This window comes from Nylanderia fulva, unplaced genomic scaffold, assembly GCF_048542155.1.
Source record: "Nylanderia fulva isolate GAGA-0341 unplaced genomic scaffold, ASM4854215v1 Scaffold14, whole genome shotgun sequence".
NCBI classification, from domain to species: Eukaryota; Metazoa; Arthropoda; class Insecta; order Hymenoptera; family Formicidae; genus Nylanderia; species Nylanderia fulva.
In genome coordinates this window covers 4,190,562-4,202,576 of record NW_028189622.1, presented here as the reverse complement: position 1 = coordinate 4,202,576, position 12,015 = coordinate 4,190,562, and the positions used below count along the sequence as shown (strand labels likewise).

Genomic DNA, 12,015 nt, shown 5'->3' with positions numbered 1-12,015 from the left:
GTTATCATCTTACAATTTTAAAAACAGTGATGATGAAAAGTCGATATAAAATGCAAAAATAACAGAAGATTCACATGGAATTTAATAACGAGCAAGTATTTATCCTTGCATTTTTCGTTTGAAATTATTGTTATGATTTATTGTATACGTCTTATATTACGCAGAGAAGTACGTCTCTCGTGTGAAAGATAAAATACATTTATTCGATTCGAGTTGAGACATTACAGAATAAAGATCGTGTTTCGAAATAAAAATTTTAGGACTTTATAAAATATGTGCTGTAGTTAAGTGCAGTATATATGCAAGTTCGTATATTTAATCCCCTAAAATCCAAAACGTGACAGCAAAGAGTTGAACAACCTTAACGTTGAAAATTTCATCGCGCCCGCTTAATACAGCTCCAGTAGACATCAGTTCATAAAAGCAGGAACCAGCCGCCCGTTTATCGCGCCACGTTCCTGAATATTTCCATTGAATATTTCCACATTAGCACATCGCCCGCTGTCCCCGAAAAATTCGCGGCGCTGAATCCTATCTCCCGAAAAATTCTCTTCTCGAGAATATGTGCGGGATACCGCCGAGTTTAGTTTATTTTTACGATCGACCTGCCGATCTCGTTTTCGTCTATGAGGCGAACATTCCCATATCAAGTATGCTACGAATGGCCGCCAATTCGACGAAAAGAGAAAGAGAAAATTCGCACGTAATACTCTGTCTTTCTCTCTCTTTGTGCGCGATCGCTTTAGATAAACGCTATGGATTATGCCGGTATTTTACGCGACATAGAGGTAACTCCCAATTAAAGCCAACGACTAAGCTTATTCAGCGACAGAGCTTATACACTTTCAAGGACTTTTGAGTTAACCCTGTACTTTAAATCTTTGTCTCGCTGCAATTTCGAGACGACACCTCGGTGGCGCAACAGCGCTTACTATTTCTCATTTTTTCTTGCTTGCAACTCTTTTTAAATATACCTCTTTTCTTAATAAGTAAGATAAAAAAAAGGTAATTCCATCTGGCTTAGTTGCTCTTTTATCCCAGTAGCATTTTCCTTTCTGTCTATCTGAGAAATTCGATATTAAACGCGATTTCGTTTGTGAAAGAATAATATAAAGATTGAAAGAGAAATAGAATATCTCGTAATTTCCAAAGAACTTGTTTTTCAGTTTTTAATAATCTAAAAAAAATAACTTTTTAAAGCGTTAGATATTGCCTTTTATTGCACGCATAGATATTATTCTATTGCAAATTAAAATTATAAAGACTATTGTTATATTGTGTTGATATATTATTCATCTTAATTTATTTTATTAACAAGATATTTTAACTCTTATCGTATTAATCCTACGTGATCGTAAATTACATTGATTTGTAATTATTGTTTAATAAAAAAATTAAACATGATTAAATTTTTAATAAAGACAATATGGAAAAATTAAATTTTAACATTTAAAAATTAGGAGATAATACAAATGAGGTAATTAAAGAAAACGCGATTTAATTAAATATTGTATTAATTAATTAAATTTAATCATAATTTTGCGAAATGATCCGTTTACTCTGGATCTTGCTTTCACTATTTCCTTTTAAATTCGTTATCGCTGCTTGGCACATCATGTACGGATCCGCGGAAATGGCGCTTCTTCCGCTTTTTTTATCCACCTCTTTTTCCGGCGTATATGTACTTCCTCAAATTAAGCCAGAAACAGCTTGTTCGGACAGGATAAATTGTATCATTTCCACTCTTTCTTTTCATTTAACCCACGCAAAATATTTCAACTTTTATACGAAATGTTATACCATTGTTCGTGCAAAATATATTATAACGATATTTCTATAATTCTTGAAAACCATATTTTTAGGACAGCATACATTAATGTAATTCGAAAGAATAATATTGTATCAATTTGCAAGTCCAGTAGATTGTCGAAAACTAGAAATTCAACCGTGTATGATTAATTAAACAATTAAATAATAAGCGTATAAAAACTCTATAACGGGAAACGTAAACAGCTTAGCACTAGATTTATTGTCACAGCTTGTTGTACGATGCGAGAAGTGATTTTATTTGACATTATTCAGTAAGCGAATTATGCTTAATCGCGAACCTAAATCCGACGAGACATTTACATTTAGAAGTAGGTGTTTCCCGTTTTACTCCGTTCTGAATTCTTTTTCCCTCAGGTATTTCACCCAGGAACTCGGCAACAACTCTGTCTAGAATTGTTCGTCTATGTACCGCTTCTCCTTTTCGTCGGCTCTCGGGTAAGCAAAAGTTTCAAGTACGGAAATCACAGTACATCCTGGGAAAGTTCTTTAAACAGTCAGACGCCACTGACGGCTCTCCTAACGAAGAGCTGAGAAGATGGATGGTGGTGGATCTCAGAAGCTCTTGTCTGCCAACAGGATTTGCCGGTTCCAGAGGATCTACGAACTCGTCAGATCTCGCTCCTAGCTTGGGAGTAATTCTGAAATCCGCCACGCGAAAATGGACATGGTCGTCTTACTTTTCGACAGATTTTCCTATTATGTCGTATTACAAAAAATTAACAAAAAGAAGAAGAAGAAGAAGAAGAAACGACGATCACGAAAATTCCGAAGGATGCAGAAATCATCGTACCAAAGTATAGTTTCCATCGTTTCTCGTAATGATTAACGCCTGATAATTTACAAATCAATTTCTTTCAACTTGAGATTATAAATTGATCATTATATAAAGCCATGCGAACTTTCAAGATTAATAAGTTTTACATTACCTACATCTCTCGGGGCAATTTTCACGACGGTTTATAAGCAAGATCCACCGAGAGAAGGGGTGTGCACTGAGAAAGTTGCCTTCTCCCAAGATCTCTCAGAAAAGTCACCGTAGCGCGATACGAGAAACTTTCATAGTCACGCACCGCGGATGGCTCCTAAGTTCTAACGAAGAGGAAAGAAGCCGTCGAGAACGTGCAGGAAGATGAGTACTCGCTTATATAAATGTGTTTGCCGGAGTGTCTTGAAAATTAAATTGTTGACAAAAATACAAACGATTTCAGAGTGCGCGAGGATGAAAAAAAATCATGTGAATGAATCATAAGTGATAACAGCGCGATCGAAAATGACAATGGTGAAAATAGAAAATCGCATTTATATAGAAAAGCTACTTTCAAATACATTTTGAAAAGGAATAGGAATTCTTTTTATGGCTACGATATTACATCGATCTTAAACGGTATCGATAAAAAATTTCCGCTGATCGCAAGTTCGATTGAAAATCCTGGCAGTGGTTCAAAGTTAAATTCGACTGGATATCTTCTTCTCTTTTAAACGTAAAATATTATTCGCACAATAGAAATCCGATCGCAATGATAAACCGCACTAATTGCATGCTCTAACAGCTTGAGTTAATAACATTTCTTATCTTTACACTTTATCTGAATCGAAGGAAAGAAAATATATATCGGGAAGTACGCGATAAAATCATATCTGCACAGAGATACGATATTTACTCATGATTTTTACACGAAATTGTAAAGAATTATATTTTCGCAGGTGCGCAAACATAAAATACAGATATATATACAAAATATTGAGAAACGATCAACTCTAAATTATAACAAATCTGTAGTGATCGTGACAGGTTGTGCGATATGGATATCTAGCTTTTACAATTATATCCTACGTATGATTTATTCAACTAACGCGTAAAGATTCTGTTTGCACGTATCGTTATCTATTGACAGTACGATGGATGATTCAATGCAATCTGGATTCATCGCGTTCATCACTCGGTCCGATCACTTTTACGCTTAATTCTCGTATTCAAGAATTCATTTTATAAAGGGATTTTTTGTTTGTTTGGTGATCGATTGACAGCCCGAAAACTGATAAGAGGATATGCAATAATTAAAATATAGAAACTGTAACGTGACTTTTATACTATGAAATCATTTCGATTCTTTGGCGAATGCAATCTGTTTTTGCAATATCGCTTTTCTATTTACGTAAACAAAAATTTATATTTATATACTATTTTTAGCCAATACTACATTTCACAACAGAAAAGGAAAACATAGATGGAATAATAAAATAAAATTGTAACAACATACTAGTCTTTGAATTAGATAGAGATAACTATATATGTATATGCAGTTGAAAATTTACAATTTAAAAATTTAACATTCAAATACACTTATAAAAAATTAAAGATTCGTATTTAAGCAATACTTGAGTTAATTTATATAATAAAAGTAATATACTTATTGGAGTAAATAGTAGATAAAAGTTTAATACGCACATTGACTAATATTATATTTTCGAGTATAAAATGCAATATTATTTACTTGAAGTTTATAAATGTAATTTCTGTAAACATTATTTGTTGCAAAAATAATTTTGTGAAAATATTTAATGCGCGGATCACTCAACAAAAAATTACCGATAATTATAATTATTATAAGGCTAATGTTTCTAGAGAACATCATAGTGTCTCATGTCAAGGAAACGAAGATATTTGCACAACGAGATATGTTTGTTACAAAAATAATTTTCTAAAAATATTTTATCATTCAGCGAGAGAAATTACCGACAATTATTATGAAACTAATATTTCTATAGAGAACATTATACGTGACTTATCTCAAAGAAACGGAAACATTTGCATGATGAGATATATAGAAACGTTGATAAGTAAAAATTGTGTAAGCTAAGTGAAGCCAAACTAGTTTTAGTCTTTAGTCTTCTGTTGCATGTAACAGTGTCCAACTGGAAAGTGTGATCGCGTTTAATAAAAAGCATTTTACATCTTGTACCATAATTACGATGACTTTGTTGAATTTAAGAAAAAGGCAACTCATGTTCTGTAAGTTATGTTTCATACATATTTTTAATATGATATTAAAAAACCAGTTCTATTGCTGCAATTATATACAAGCATGTTAATCAAACACGATACTATAATTTCATACGATTTTTTAGAAATGATAATACAAGAAAATATCATATAAAAACTAAATAATAATAATAATCGAATAACAATAACACGATTATTGAATTTGTATATGCAAAACAATCGCAACTTTACTTATATTTTTATTATATTAATATCAAATGTCAATACTCATCATTCCTTAATATATATTACATAGTAATATAATAGATTTACATCGAATTATCGGAAATCTATCATATATATATGAGACATTGTGAAATATATATTGACTTCAACATCCACACTTCCGAAGCGAAATGTTTCATCGCGAAAGAGACTTGTTATTTGTTATTATACGACACCAACGTTCCGCGAGAGAAATCGGATTAAACTGTTGGCAAGGGACACGTAGGAAATGTCGTTAAGGCAAGATGTTGGGCGCGAGCCGCAACCGGGTTGTTCGTCGTTTAATTTTGATAGTTCAACTTGCTGTCGTCGCGCGTCGAGGAATTAATCGTGAAATATATCGTGAGAGCCGCGTGAAGTCAACAGTACGGAAGTTTCGAGTAAGTATAATGCGCGTATATAATTCACGGGAGATTTGTCTTCAAAGAGGATGAAATAAATGGAAAACCGGTCGCACAGATAATTCCAAAAGAGATGGTTTACGTCGATTTTACACACAGGCGCGCATAGCTGTTCCTTTCGTTCTCTCTCATGTTTGAGTTTACAATTGGTATTATCTCATAAATGACTTCATGGAAAAAAAAAGCAGCACCGATTATTCTTCATTATTCTTCATTGAAAATGTAACTTCTTAATGTAAGATTAAAGAAATTAATACCGGAGAATTTAAACAAACTCTCGACGGAAGTAAACGATGCACAGTTTGAACATTATTATTTTTCGCTCACTTCGAAAACGCAAACAAGCGTTGACCAAGTTTACTTGCCACGCTTGGCAAGATTTTCCCGAGAGAGTTTCATCCGACGAATCTATCAACTATCGAAGTTTTCACCGTTCAGACTCGGGCAAAGGATCCAGGATACTAACGACTTTTAATAAAGCATCATCTCGGCCGGTATACTCCTAATTAACCACTAATTAACGCCGACGCCTTGCTTCTAAATTTCTTCGCAAAGTAATTCCGCAGGAAAATTTACAGGGTCGTAAACGATACGCGGTTGGTCCCGTTCAAGTGCTATTACGGTAGTTGAGCGTGGCTGCATGCGCGACGATGGCCGTGGGGCAAAATTCAAAAGTACAGAGGGGTTGCGGCTCGGAGAGCAAGACTGGAAAGGAGCAAGAACGTGAAGTAGACCAGAATTTATTCAAGAGAAAAGGAGAAGAAGGGAGGGAAAAGGAAAATGCAGCGTAATCGGGGTAAAAGAAAGGAAGAGCGGGCAACCCCAGAGGAAGGATGCGGAGAAAGAGAGAAGAATGAAAGCTATTTCGGGCAGATTAGAGAAAAAGCAAGAGAAAGAGAGAGAGGGAGAGACCAAATTGGGATATGGTTGAAAGAAAAAAAAATGTGCAGAAAAAGGCAAAGCGAATTATGTTCGAGAACATAAGAAGAAAGAGCTTGGCATAGAGGTAGAATAATGGAATTAGAACACGCGAGAGTTACGTCGGGACTCGTACAGACTCTGACGATGATTCGCCATTGAGAACCGGTGACTATATTGTTCGTTTTAATCAACTTTAGAAAAATATTCCCGCGGGTCACTGCTACATCCATTAGGCCAAGTCTGATTTCACAGAAGGAAAAACAGTCAGTCAGTTGCTTTAATGTCCCTCTAATCAGCAACAGCTGACTCCGTTGAAGAGAATATCATTATCTTTTCCGACGAACCATATAATTAAAATTAATTTTCCTGCGGGCAGAGGAATGTATTTTAATATTGACTGAGGCAAATAATAATGCATATTTTATGAATAACACAGACTCACGTCGTCAGCTCTTATATTTAAAGTACGGATATTTTTCAAGAACTGGAATGTTATTTCATTTAGATTAAAACAATATTATAATAGATGAAAACATATAAAATGTATTTTTCAGTACATTTATCACTGAAAAATGTTTATTTTTACTTTGTAAAAAAATATCTTCACATATAAATAATTACTTCAGTTTACACATGCATTAGCAAACGTATAAGGCTTAAAAAAGAATACTATGTTATAACTGCTTATTATATTTTACGATTGATAAGAAAACATTGAGGTAAATATATTTGATATATTTCAATTTATTAATTTTAATTTTAATTAATTTTATCGCTACTATTAATCCGAAACAGCCTGTCAACAAATATTTCAAATTTTTTATATAACGAATACAGTCTACAACTCATATTTTCTGTTTCATAATTTTAAATATAATGACAAATTGCCCGTTATATATTTCTTTCAAATCAGTTGTTCACGCGAAAACAAAATTCCGAAAGCTTTCATTCACAAATTCAATATAAATATACATTTTGCTCTTAACTCTCTCTAGTGCCTCTCTTCCCCTCACTCATAATTGTCTTATTAAATAGTTGAAGCAGAGGCACGGAACAAAGTAATAACATTTGGTTAATGTAATTATTCATTAAGCAAAATGCCTCTTTCACGGACATGAGAATCGTATAATTTTATGAATAAGTCTGTGAGACTTTAAGGTAATAGACACCGTTGAAAGCAAGACACGCCCGCGGGTTTCCAGACATTTTTATTACTACGTGTGAATTAGCGCTTTACATTCATTCGAAACGATTTTTCGGCCGGCGCCGCGCAATTCATCTTGCAAAAGGGTCAAAGAGGCAATTCCCCCGGCTCACAGAAAGGTCTTCCTGGCATAATTAAATCCGGGAAAATTTGCGAAGTCGTACGGTTTCTTCGCGTTCGAGCGAGGCGTGCCGAGAGGACAGGAAAGAGAGAGAGAGAGAGAAACTTTGGCACCCAGTAGATGAAATTTTCTGGCGTTTTGATCAAAGGGCCTCGGCCGAGAACTGTGCAATGCGCGGCGGCTATGCGTTCTCGAAATGTCGACTCTAACGAGACTCTTCGCAATCGGGGCTACGTGTTTTGAATTCGAAGAAAAAACGATTGCGCGTTCTACTGTCGCCTATATAACGCTGTGTACGCTTTCTAAAGCAATTTATAGCCTAGAAAATTAAATTATTTCTCTGTGCCGCTTATATATTCATACACAAAAAGGAAATATGTCGAGATTAGATATATTTGCGAAAGAATAAATATTTTCCAAGCTATTTCTTTTAACACTATAATTCTGAAAAATTCTCAACAACACTTAAAATGTATAATAGTACCAGTTATAATACATAATGTAATAAAATAGAAAGCGTATAACAAGAGAAGCGTATATGTCAAGATAAAAATTTGAATTTTAATAGATGTATGTATATAAAGATTGTATAAAAAATTGGAGATTACAAAGGTGTGATGAAAATTTACGCAATATATTTTTGTATTATCATTGAGTCGTGACAAATGATATTGCGCCAGATTCGACGGTTAGAGAACTATTGGCTGAAATGATCCCGAGCCACCAGCATAGACTAAATATCTTTACAAGAAATAACAATGAACGATTCGGCGACGATCAAGTTCGTTCGCTTCTCTCTTTCTCTCTCGTGAAACCGAACTGTTGCGGTACATTTCCGGTCGAGCCGAAATGGAAACTATTTCACGTGCAGCTCGAAGAGGAAGAAATACCTCGGTGCCGCGCACAATGGTCTATTTTCGCGATCATTAAAGAGACGGAAAATTCTCAGGCTGCTTTCGCGAGTGCTCGGAGAAGCGGAGAATTTATTCCCGAACCGAGATGTGTCTCTCGATGCGAGTGATGTCTCGATAAATTTTCGACAAAGCGATATATACCGATGCGCGACGGCGTCGGTGTTGAAACGCGCGAACTCGGAAACTCGATGGGAAAAAAAATTACCGTTTTATTCAATATCTCGCGAGGCGAGTCGCTTCGCTCGGAAGCGTTTATCGGCGCCGCGCCGCGACGCTTAAACGACGAGCCTGCGATCGGAAAACGTTTGCTTTACACACGAACGTCGCCTTTCGCCTATCACTTTAATGGCATTCTTAATAGCCGTAGGAGAGTTCCGAAGTTGATGCAATCTCAATTTCCCGGTTCCTGCGCTTGATATATCAGTGATTTTCCACCTTTGCGTTATCGTCTGGAAACTTCGCCGAGTCATGCGGCGGTTCCGGAGCGGTTGCTCTCGCCTAATAACCGTCTTCTGTCCAGCGCAAAACTGGTCCGCGTGATTGCCCCCTCATATGTGCGTGCCGGATTAAACCGACGATATTTATGACATGGCATGTCTTCACAATCGACGGGGAATAGATACGTCAAGGAAAATCGTATTTCGCGACATTCCAAAATTCAATGTTTCAATATCTCGACGCGATCGTGTTAAATTTTACTCAAGTTTGTATTTCAAGTTCAACGACGTACATAGATAATATTTTATTTATTTCTGCATTTAAAAAAAAAATTTTTTTATATTTTAAATAATTATCTTATTTAATTATATTTCTGAACTATATTTCAGAAGCTGTCAGGATGTTAATATTTTTATCAATTGAAATTCGAGATTCAAGTATTCGTAAGTGAAAATAATTTAGAAGATTTGGAACAGCCTGTATATGCAGAGAAACTGGTAAACTTGATAATAATATGCTACCAGAGTTCTCGTGATCGATTCATGATCGGTCCCGTTTGCCGCTCAAGGCTGTCCATGCAAGATTTCTAATCGCGTGCTTGATGCAATTTTCCAACTAACGGAACGACTATGAATGCCTATCCGGCTATAAATACAGCTTTCGAATAATTATGTACTATACGAGAGAAGCGGAGCGAGATGAAATGCATTCGAGATGCGTTGCTTCCTGCGAAATTAATTAATTATATATATTTAACATACGTCTAACTTTTTTAATATTTATCCGAAAGGAAATAATACAGTTGCAGGAATAATTTTATGTCGATTATAGTAATACAATAATTTTCCCAATAATTTTGTTTTATTTCATTAATGTGTGTAAGATTTTTTGATTTACCTATATTGATAACTGTCGCTTCAAAGTATGCATTTCTTGCTTTACTAACACAACGGTATAAAATTGTTGTCTGATAAAATTGAATTCTCGTAAAAGCGTCAGCAATTTATATAACGACTCGCGGATCTCTGACACCTACCAGGCTTTGATATGTGAACAAAATGGAAATGACGTTACGATCGACAACTTTTAATGAAGTTTAAGGATGTCCTCGATTTTTCATGTACCCTTCGGCTTCTATATACCTGTTTCACTCGGGGAAACTACATCGCTCGTTATACGCCTGCCGATATATTTGTTCGTGTGTAACGTTGATCGCCTGCAGGATGCGGCGGTCGCATCCAGCTCCCTGACGGGACAACTGATGCGTTTCCAATACGGTTGCCTAACAGCGGTCCTCAATGCCAGCGAGACAAGACCGCACATCGCAAAGTATACCGGATAGCGATTACGTATTTTTTTCTTATAGGGAAAATTCCTCGTCTATCTTTTTTCGATTTTAAATATAAGTAAGGTAGACTCAAGGTGAAAAGGAATATTTATATCTCTTTTTATATGTTCTACCCAGATTTATCGTGGATTACCTAGTATCGTGTGAATTAATAGCATTGTATGTAATAAGTGTTTAATAAGAATTTAATCATTCATAATTAGACTTTCGTGTAAATTCAAAAAATTATTAATAAGAGATGGTCCAACTAAACGGGCTAACAATTTTGGATGTTAAATAATTTTTATTTTATTATATAATAATTGGAAGGTAGGCGTTTTGACTGTACTCAGTTTTCTTCTAACACAAAGTTTAAAAAATAACGTTTCTTTATTTTTTATTATTTTTTTAATAAAAAAAAAATTACTTGATATCCAAAATTTTTTGCTCGTTTAGTGGCCTCCTTTATAATAATTTTTGAATAAGAATATATTTTTTTCGCAAATATACATTGCATTATTATTTCAATCAACTACAACAACCTCTTAAAAGCTTGTTATATAAGAGCATATTTGATGCACGTTCAGTTTATTAGTCCACAACTTTACTTCATGCTTCGATTATATAACAATTTAACATTGTCATTATATTGAGCAATAAATACCTCATTGTCACTATAGTAGGTAACAAGAAATTTAAATTTGAGATTAATAAAATAAATATAATATAAAAACAAGACGAAAAAATAACGTACAATATTTTGTAAATAAAATTAGCATTTTATAAAGAAAATTACCTTTACAAACACGAGAGAAAGAGGAATTTCATCTCTACGACACCAGCGCATACTGTAATACCCCCTTTATAATCCGGTTAACGAATAATTGAGGAAACTCTGTTTAATAAAGGACATGGCAAGTTCCGACCGTTAAGAAAACACGCTCCAAGAGCGAAGAAGAAAATTACAGGGATAAGAAGAACCGGTTGTTTGCGCAAAACTAAAAAGGGAGGCGGTCAGTTTAGATCGCGCGTTGCTGCGAGAGAGCGAGTCCCTTTTACTCGACATTTAAAGATTCAATAGTATGCGTTACCTTGTAAGTTCCGAGATTTTCGATGACGCAGGGTAGACTGACATCCCTTCCCAGCGCCACTGTGACATTTGGTATCGGCTCGGCAAATATTGGCGGATCGGAGAGCGCTGAAACATAGAAAAAAAGGGATACTGTCAGTTATACGTGTAACATAACAACAATTAATCTTTAATCACACAAATAGCTGTTTTTGGTCCACAGTTTACAGACTGCACTCAGAGTCAAATTGCAATTAACTTTGATTGATATTTGTGAAAACACCTCTTGCACTAATTAAATTCCGAATTATTTCTATTGCCGGGATAAATTGTTTATTTTGGGCAGAGAGAGCCGTCCTATTATTAACCGAAAACAAATCCGGTGCATTCGCATATCTTGCATTTTGTAACGCGAACCCGCGAAATGACGTGAAATAATTAACGGCCATTAAGTTGTCGCAAAACAGTAACGTCATTAGTACGTCGTTCTTTAAAGAATACAAAAATATCGCCGACGGCGTC

General features: G+C 35.0%; 1 protein-coding gene and 1 long non-coding RNA gene across 8 annotated transcripts in view; one reads left to right on the top strand and one right to left on the bottom strand.

Moving 5' to 3' along the window:
• LOC114929304 (lachesin) overlaps positions 1 to 12,015 on the bottom strand; it is a 234,769-nt gene that overhangs the window by 65,384 nt on the left and 157,370 nt on the right. For 5 of the 6 annotated variants that reach the window (XM_029300796.2, XM_029300799.2, XM_029300797.2 and 2 more), the window contains exon 4: positions 11,516 to 11,622. In XM_029300796.2, the coding sequence (XP_029156629.1) occupies positions 11,516 to 11,622 (107 nt within the window). Of the gene's footprint in view, positions 1 to 2,756; positions 2,904 to 11,515; positions 11,623 to 12,015 lie in introns of those variants that run through there. The other variant, XM_029300800.2, reaches the window with a different exon arrangement.
• Positions 1 to 12,015, top strand: part of LOC114929307 (uncharacterized) — a 245,511-nt gene that overhangs the window by 129,521 nt on the left and 103,975 nt on the right. Inside the window, exon 6 of one of the 2 annotated variants that reach the window (XR_014924139.1) lies at positions 2,185 to 4,088. The exons of the other annotated variant lie outside the window; for it this stretch is intronic. This is a non-coding gene — a long non-coding RNA (uncharacterized LOC114929307). Of the gene's footprint in view, positions 1 to 2,184; positions 4,089 to 12,015 lie in introns of those variants that run through there. 2 annotated transcript variants of the gene reach the window in all.